Source organism: Watersipora subatra, chromosome 4, assembly GCF_963576615.1.
Source record: "Watersipora subatra chromosome 4, tzWatSuba1.1, whole genome shotgun sequence".
In the NCBI taxonomy this organism is placed as follows: domain Eukaryota; kingdom Metazoa; phylum Bryozoa; class Gymnolaemata; order Cheilostomatida; family Watersiporidae; genus Watersipora; species Watersipora subatra.
Window position 1 is genome coordinate 65,409,083 of NC_088711.1, and position 9,658 is coordinate 65,418,740.

General features: G+C 38.4%; 1 protein-coding gene across 1 annotated transcript; it reads left to right on the forward strand.

The window, feature by feature from the left end:
- The first annotated feature begins 370 nt into the window (after positions 1 to 370).
- Positions 371 to 1,528, forward strand: LOC137394518 (golgin subfamily A member 6-like protein 22). Its single transcript, XM_068081242.1, has one exon. It carries the CDS (start codon positions 371 to 373, stop codon positions 1,526 to 1,528), a length of 1,158 nt encoding a protein of 385 aa, XP_067937343.1.
- Positions 1,529 to 9,658: the final 8,130 nt, after the last annotated feature.

Consider the following 9,658-nt stretch of genomic DNA (forward strand, 5'->3'; position numbering starts at 1 on the left):
CATCTTCGTTTGATCCATTCTGTTGCATCCAGATTCTATAACATTTAAATTACAATGTATAAAAAAATTCTAGAAATTTGACATAAATTAGACACCTACATTTTTTTGTTTCGAAACTCTGTCTGTTTCTTGAGAAGCATCTGGTTGAACAGCCACTTGCTGTACAGACTTCATTATCAGGGGTGACCTCACTGAACTGAGTTGGTGGTAAAAACTTACGCTACTTATTTGATCTTTGATGTGCTTTTGGGAGAAATGATAGAAAAGCTAACCAATCAGGCTGTCAGAGCATTACAACTTATTTAATGAGACAAAAGGCCTGCTCCAAGCATCTCTGGCTTGTGTTTGGTCGTGGAACTAGAATGATGCCATGGCATCTGAGAAAGGAATCAAGCATATGGAATCAAGCATATGGAATCAAGCATATGGAATCAAGCATATGGAATCAAGCATATGGAATCAAGCATATGGAATCAAGCATATGGAATCAAGCATATGGAATCAAGCATATGGAATCAAGCATATGGAATCAAGCATATGGAATCAAGCATATGGAATCAAGCATATGGAATCAAGCATATGGAATCAAGCATATGGAATCAAGCATATGGAATCAAGCATATGGAATCAAGCATATGGAATCAAGCATATGGAATCAAGCATATGGAATCAAGCATATGGAATCAAGCATATGGAATCAAGCATATGGAATCAAGCATATGGAATCAAGCATATGGAATCAAGCATATGGAATCAAGCATATGGAATCAAGCATATGGAATCAAGCATATGGAATCAAGCATATGGAATCAAGCATATGGAATCAAGCATATGGAATCAAGCATATGGAATCAAGCATATGGAATCAAGCATATGGAATCAAGCATATGGAATCAAGCATATGGAATCAAGCATATGGAATCAAGCATATGGAATCAAGCATATGGAATCAAGCATATGGAATCAAGCATATGGAATCAAGCATATGGAATCAAGCATATGGAATCAAGCATATGGAATCAAGCATATGGAATCAAGCATATGGAATCAAGCATATGGAATCAAGCATATGGAATCAAGCATATGGAATCAAGCATATGGAATCAAGCATATGGAATCAAGCATATGGAATCAAGCATATGGAATCAAGCATATGGAATCAAGCATATGGAATCAAGCATATGGAATCAAGCATATGGAATCAAGCATATGGAATCAAGCATATGGAATCAAGCATATGGAATCAAGCATATGGAATCAAGCATATGGAATCAAGCATATGGAATCAAGCATATGGAATCAAGCATATGGAATCAAGCATATGGAATCAAGCATATGGAATCAAGCATATGGAATCAAGCATATGGAATCAAGCATATGGAATCAAGCATATGGAATCAAGCATATGGAATCAAGCATATGGAATCAAGCATATGGAATCAAGCATATGGAATCAAGCATATGGAATCAAGCATATGGAATCAAGCATAAGGAATCAAGCATATGGTTTAGAGATGCTCAGCCGTAATCTTTACTATAATAATAGCAGTGCTCGTCCATCTGTCCTCATTTATGCTAAATGTGTTAAGAAAAAAATTTGCTACTCATGGGAATCGAACCCAGGAAGCTAGAATTAAAAAGTAAGCACACAACTACTGACCACTCGTTTGCCATGCACTACATGGGATAATTATGTGTTTACTGATTATTCATGACAATCTCTCGCAGTTCACAAGACTTGCAAACGTACTCGTATTACTACTTTGTATAACATCTTGTGTGATATGACATAGTGTATGTAAATGAACTTTGTGCCTTTAAATAAGGACTTAGCAACACATTCCATCAGCTTATGATTGTGTTTTAACAAAGCGGCATGTGCTAGCTATACAACAAACTTACTGCAATCTGATTGAACAATAACTTCTCATGATCCCATACCAAAAAGCAATATGGCTTCCAGCATGACTTTTGGACAATAGAACCGCTTTTTCTTTATCCAAACAACTAGTACACAAGATAAGTACCAGTTGAGTAATAATTAGAGATTGTATATAGAACTAGCTGTACTACCCGGCATTGCCCAGATAATAAAAGAGTCTTTAGACAGAAAATTGATTTGTATTTAGCATGTAATAAAATTTGCCATTCTAACTTTCAAACTTTCAAATATCGTGAAAAAAGTGTTTGTGTAGTTGAAATAAATTAAGGGAGAAAATAAAAAACAACTGTAAAGGTTTTCAAACTTTGTCAAATAACTGTAAATTTTAAACTTCATATCATGAGGAAAATGTTTTGTGCAGGTCAATATATTAAAACAAATAAAGCAACAATAAAATAGTTTAAATGCAAATGTGAAATAATTAGCAAGTAATAGTTAAATTAAGTCTGTTTAGCTACAATTACAATAAAAGATGCATCAATAATACAATTAATACTGAGAAAACCAAATAAAAATCCTGAGTATGTTGAATTAATAATAACAATTCCTGCATAGAGGTGTGTGTGTATAAAAAAGGTTACTGTTCCAGCAGAAGCTATCTATTAAAACTTTGAATATGTCGATACTGTTACCTCATGCTACAAATGTGAAACTGAGATATCATATTGTCTTTGTCTGACAGAACAGAGAGGAAATGTCAAGGCTCTTCCTATGGAGATAATACAATTGTGCACATGAAAAAAGTCAGCCTTGACCGCGATTTATAAATTGAACCTTACGAAAAACCGAAAATAGAAGTTCAAGAAAACACGAAAAAGCATCGTGTTTCATAGCGTTCATAGAATTCATAGAGTAACAAATAATGCGCCATTTAGCGTGTACATACGGTATATGATAATGTCTTTGAGAAATGTGAGTCACACAGCTCAGTGCTAGAGCGCTTGGATTGAAATCTTGCAGATGCAATCTGAGTGAGTTCAAATTCATCAGAAAGTGGAATTTTAATAACTATGATTGGACACACCGAAAGACAGGCAACGACAGACATACAACACAGTTTTAGAAATATATGTACGCTATAGATGGATGTAGATACACCTTAAAATGCCAATTTGTGAAAATAATAACTTTGCTGAGCTAATAAATTTTGTTGTAATGGTACTGCAGCTACATGTATACTATGTAATGCCAGTGTAACATTGGGCTTTAGTGGTAACAGTCTTGACTAGTGTTATCAAATGCTTTTTTCAGTTATACCAACTCAAAGCATCTCTTTGATCATCACAAGGTTCTTCACATTTTGGAAAGTGTTGATTGTAATGAAAGTGATGATGGTGGAAGAGATGTCAGTGAAATTGATGGAGACTTTAGACTGGGTGAACTGAACAAAAAGCTGAGTCTGAAGCTCACTAGTTCAATAGTTTAGTTCATTAGTGTAGTTAATTAGTATTACTGTAGTATTAGTAATTTGCTTGAATTTTTCACGATAACTTGTGCAAAGCATTATTAAATTGACAAAAGCTTTGTAATATCACACTACAATATATTTACTAGTACGACATCCTCATGCTTTTTAGGAAGATTCAGAGTGTGATGATGATGTACATCTTGCTAAAATGGTGACAAAATCTACTGACGAGAACATAGAGCTGCCAGTTTTTACTTGGATAAACAAAAGGTTCAAACCTCCTGATAGTGAATTTACTGGAATCAGAATTGCTGTTCCCGGTAGGCAAAAAACTGGCACTTCCCTTGGTTACTTTCAAAGGTTTGTGACTGAAGAAATGATTGAAAACAAAGTGTATCAAACAAACTTGTACAGTGTCCAGAAGAATGGGGTTTCAATCAGTACTCCATCTGAAAAAATTGAACAAGTCTTAGGCATGTAATTTCACATGAGTATGGCTCGCATAGATGGAGGTTGACAATATTGGGCAGCAGTAGGATCCTGTGGCTAATGTAATGAATCACAACCGTTTCAACAAATTCTTCAAACATTACACTCTGTGGACAACATGGCCGTGTCTGATTCTACTAAAGAGAAAGACAGGTTGTGGAAGCTAAGGCCTTGGTTAGATAAGATGCGTGAAAACTGTCTCAAGCTCACTCCATCTGAGCACTGCAGCATTGATGAGATGATGTTTGCTTACAGAGGAAAACTAGCTCCGTACAACAATTTATCAAAGCAAGCTCGTCCTTTACGGTTCAAGGTTTGAGGTCGAGCGGATCCAGCCGGAATGCTATATGACTTCAATGTTTACCAAGGAGGAAATGGTACAAAAACCAAACTTAGGCAAGGAGGGGATGTTGTGATGATGCTCACTTCAACACTGGAACCTGGCAAAAATTAAAAATCATATGCTGATAATTTATTCATGAGCTTGCCGTTGATGATTGAGCTAAAAAAATGCATGTTTTACATCGAAACAGTGAGACAGAGCTGAGTGGGAAAATGTGAGTTGAAATCTAATAAAACTCTTAAAAAACTCTTAAGAGAGAATTGACAGAAAACAACATCAAGCGCTGTGCGATGGTTTGATAACCGTGCCGTCACTATGCTTTCCACTCTGACTGGCTGTGAGTCAGTTGTCTCTGCTAAATGCTAGAACAAAACTGCTGAACAACAAAAAATATGTCACCAGTTACAGGTGACTATAACCATAACATGGGAAGAATTGATCTGCTTGATTCTTGGCCAGGTACAGGTACAAAATGTGATCTAGGCTATGACATATGTACATATTCTGGTGCTTTGTCAACACTGCTTTGGTGAATGCATGGAATCTGTTTTGTAAAGAGCATGCACTATTGAAACTGTCAAAAAAGGATCTTCGTCTTCAGCGCCACTTCTACTCAACACTTGAAAACAGTCTAGTGCATGTTGTTGTTTAAGGTAAAAGGAGTCAGCCCTCAGAAGCAACATGCAATTCACCTGTAATAACTCCACAACACCAAACTAAGCCTTCCCATGACACTAGACATGATAAGTATGATCACTTGTTCATAAAAAGCAGTAAGAGAGGAAGATGTAAGCTCTGCACTATCAATCTAACTAATACAAAATGCGCTCCAACTGTGCAGTGAGTATGTGCTTCACTGAACGACGATTTTTTTTTACTGTGGTCAATGAGAAAAAATGTTGATGTTTCGCACTGTCCCAGCAACAAGATGTGTATTGTATGTTACAATAATTCAATATAAGTCAAGGGTTGTCTAAAGATCATCGACATGTTCAATGAAGGCTAGGAAAACCCATTGCTAGATGCTTGTAATGCTGACCAGCCAAGACATAGTGACCCAATGTTACATACACATTGTAGGTTATGATATGCAGGTGATCAGAATGATGCCATGGCATGAGAGAAAGGAATCAAGCACATGGATTTAGAGTTGATCTCTACTATCATAACAGCAGGGTTCATCCATCTCTCTGAAGCCATGCTGAAAGTGTTAAGAAAAAGGATTGCTCCACATGGGAATAGAACCCAGAGAGTCTAATTATAAAAGTAAGCACATAACTACTGCACCACTCGTTTGCCAACACACTACATGAGATAATTATGTGTTTACTGGTTACTCCTGACAGTCTCTCACAGGTACTAGCATTAATACTTTGTATAGCATATTTTGTGATTTGAACCCTGCTATGCAGGGGGTTTTACCAAAAATGCTTGTTAGGTTGATACAAGTTACATATTTTGTGATGTAAGTCTTGCTGAGCTAAAGGTAGAACTTAATTACAGCACTGACTTCGTACACACTGACTCATCACTACAAACTTTAATTATCTAACTCATTAAAGATGTGATTGCATCAAAAAGGTTGATTTAATGAGAGTAAAACAAATAAAAAGGGTAAAACATCAGCTACAATTTGATGTCATTTTTGTCTTTGTAGACTAACCCTGTCCAGAGATATAAGCGTTTGAATGAGATCATCTTTTAAAATCCTCAGATTCCAGCGGGTGCTTCATTTGTAACGTAACGAGTGATACATCTGAAAAGAGTCCACAAGCAATAAATATAAGATCTCTTCTTTAGCCAATCATCAGCATGAAATTTTTATACAGGTCATATTAAATGTTGTCACTCGTGAAACGAGTTGTCTGTGATTTCGAAGATTTTTGTTGTTAGGGATTTTATTCTAGTACTAGTTAGTTACGCGCATCGACTAGTAGTAGATTCTAGTAGCTACGTGCATCAACATTATTAATTTACTGAAGTCATTGACATCATTGATTTACTGAATTACTGCACCCGACCCGTTTTATTGACAAACAACAGAATTGTAACAATGCTCAGTTCAGCGAAAGTGACTCAAAGTTTCTGAACGTCAGGTGATTAAAGATTGGGGCAGACGGGTTACGATTAGAGCTGACAGGCATCAGCAGCATTATTCTGCAGAGGAAGATAGGAGAACGGAGGTAAATTTATCTTTAACTTTGAGTATCCTATAGGCCTATCTACATGTATATCCATATATTCTAAACTAACAGTAAGAGCTTTAGTACTGTCAAAGGAGAAAATTGAATTAAATAATTAAATACTTGTTTAATTAATATATGAATTTCACTTTTTCTATTATAATAATTATTTGATATTTAAATAATAATATACATATGTATTGTTTGTGTGTGTTTCCTTTGAGTGTAATAATACAATGGTTCTATGCTTCCATGTGTAACGGTTAGCCTCTGGACCTTGAGTTCAATTTCTCCCAAAACAATTTTTTACCGCATACAAAGTGGCCCTTCTGCCCCCCACAATCAGACTGTTGCCATAACGCAAAATTGAAACAACTCAATTAATGGAGATAAGCACTATTATAATAGTTCTCCTTGAAAATGTTTTGACAGGTAACAGCTGTAGCAATAATTAGCCCAAGTATCAATGTTCACGTGTAGTATCGAGATTGCTATGCCTACAACTGTCTGTAAGCAATTATCTTATAATCAACAATAATACACCAGTGGTTTGTTTTCAACTGTGGTTAAACTCTATTTTCTTCAGAAGATAACCAATAACAATTATCCTGTCAATACACACTAGCCAAAGTTAAAATAACAATACGCCTAGCCCTATTAGTTATGGCCTTTTAGGTTCAATAATTGCGTGTGTGTATATGAGGCGTGTAGTGACGGCTCCTTCTGTTGGCTGGGGGGGGGGGGGGGCTGAATAAACCCTCTTCCTTCAGGACTTTATAGTTTCCTGGTTTCCGCCTCTTTGGCTAAATTGTGTCTGCCGTGTGCTTTCTCCTTGATGAGTTGATCCTCTGCAGGCTGTTTGCTGCAGGCTCCCTTGGCTAAAGCCTGGTTCCCATATACGTCGCAGAGCAAAGGGCGACAGCACGCAGGCTATTAGCGATGAAATGGGAACACATGCGCCGGGTAACGCCGAGGACCGCCGGTAGTTGCTGGCGGCATCGCAATAGTTGAAAGCCTGGTTCCCATATCGATTGCGTGACTCCGGCGGTACATGCGCAGCAAAATGCTTGCGACGCTAAGCTCAGCGACAAATGTTCCCATAAAAGCCACATCGTTAATAATATCGTAAACATACTTGCATAATCAAATAAAATGTTCGCTCGCCATGCCATTCCGATAATGGTGACCTTTAACTGTACAGTGCATTTCGGGAAGGTTTTGCCTGCGGCCGTTTGCGAAATTTGAACAGCGCAAAACTATTGCGATGCCGCCGGCAACTACCGGCGGTCCTCGGCGCATACATTCTCATTTCATTGCTAATAGCCTGTGGTGTGTCGCTGGTGTTTTGTGATGTACATGGGAACCTGGCTTAACGCTGTTCAAAATTCACAAACGGCTGCAGGCAAAACCTTCCCGAAATGTTCTGTACTCGGCTCAGCGACAAATGTTCCCATAAAAGCCACATCGTTAATAATATCGTAAACATAGGAAGTATACTTGCATAATCAAATAAAATGTTCACTCGCCATGCCATTCCTATAATGGTGACCTTTAACAGTACAGTGCATTTCGGGAAGGTTTTGTCTGCGGCCGTTTGCGAATTTTGAACAGTGTTAAACTATTGCGATGTCGCCGGCAACCACCGTTCCCATTTCATCGCTAAAGCCGGGTTCCCATATACGTCGCAAAGAACCGGCGACACACCGTAGGCTATTAGCGATGAAATGGGAACGTATGGGCCAAGGACCGCCGAGTACCGCCGGTAGTTGCCGGCGAAATCGCAATAGTTTGGCACTGTTCAAATTTTGCAAACGGCCGCAGGCAAAACCTTCCCGAAATGAACTGTACGGGTAAAGGTCACCATTATAGGAACGGCATGGCGAGCGAACATTTTATTTGATTACGCAATTATGTTTACGATATTATTAACGATGTGGCTTTAATATGAACATATCCCGCCGAGCCTAGCGTCGCAAGCGTTTTGCTGTGCATGTTACCGCCGGAGTCACGCAATCGATATGGGAACCAGGCTTTATAGCCTGCGATGATTCGCCGGTGCTTTGCGACGTATATGGGAACCCGGCTTTAAGGTCACCATTATAGGAACGGCATGGCGAGCGAACATTTTATTTGACTAGAAATTCTACTGTCATACAGCCCACGACCAAAGTGATATTGGAAAAAAGAAAGGGTACTGATGGTTGAGAAATGCAATATTAGCAGCCAAATAGGATAACTGCAATGGTAGCTGTAATGTACGGGTGTGGGTGTTATTATATACAACAAATAGCAATAATGAAAGGAAAAGATTATATGTTTATATCTCTCCTCCTGCAAAAAGAGAAATGCAATATTGGCCAATATTAGAAGTAAAATGCACTGATATTACTAGAATAACCAATACTATTAATATAGTAATAATATAAAACCAATGCACAATTTTGTTTACATTTCAAAACTTCATAACTAACAATATCACGAATTTATGATATTTATATAGATTTTTAGAAAATCTGTACTACGTATGTTGTATAATCGAGCTGGTGGGCCGCGGGCTACGCTAATGCCCGAGGTCATGGTAGTTACAGGTAGTTACGAGAGGTCACGGGAAGTACGAGAGGTTACGGGAAGTACGAGAGGTTACGGGAAGTACGAGAAGTTACAGGAGTATAAAGGCGTGGGGAGATTGGGAGAGCTTTCTTCTTTACATCAACCGCATGTAAGTACACACGTTTATATAACATGGCGCAGTTGACGAAGCTCTGATTTTTTTTCTTGTTTTGTTATCATTAGCGATAGATTTTCTGGTTGCGGGGTAAGTTTAAACGGTTGAGTAGACCCTTTCACGGGCGTGCAGGTGAGGTAACGTGGGGTAGGGTAGTGTTGTGAGGTGTAGTAGCGGTGAAGAAGAGGTGTTAGTGAGGTGTAATTATTTATTACATATTCGGAGGTGGGAGTTACACTAATTATACGAGTGGGGTAGAGTGTATTTGTGGCGAGGGAGATATTGTATCGGGTAGAGATGGAGAGTGGGTTTCCGAAGCTGGTGTTTGGAGAGCACGGTGATGGGTCGTGGGAGAGATTCATAGAGGAGATGAATTTATGTATTGAGAGTGCTGTTGAGAGAAGAGGTTACGAAGGTGAAGGTGGCGATAGACGCCCTATTATGAGAGGTAGAGGTAGGTTAGTGCCACTATTGAGAGCTATTGGGCACAGTGGTAGAGAAGTATTGAGGGGTGCAGGGTTTGACGTAGATGGCGTAAATTCTACTTATGAAGGGGCAGTGGAGGTTT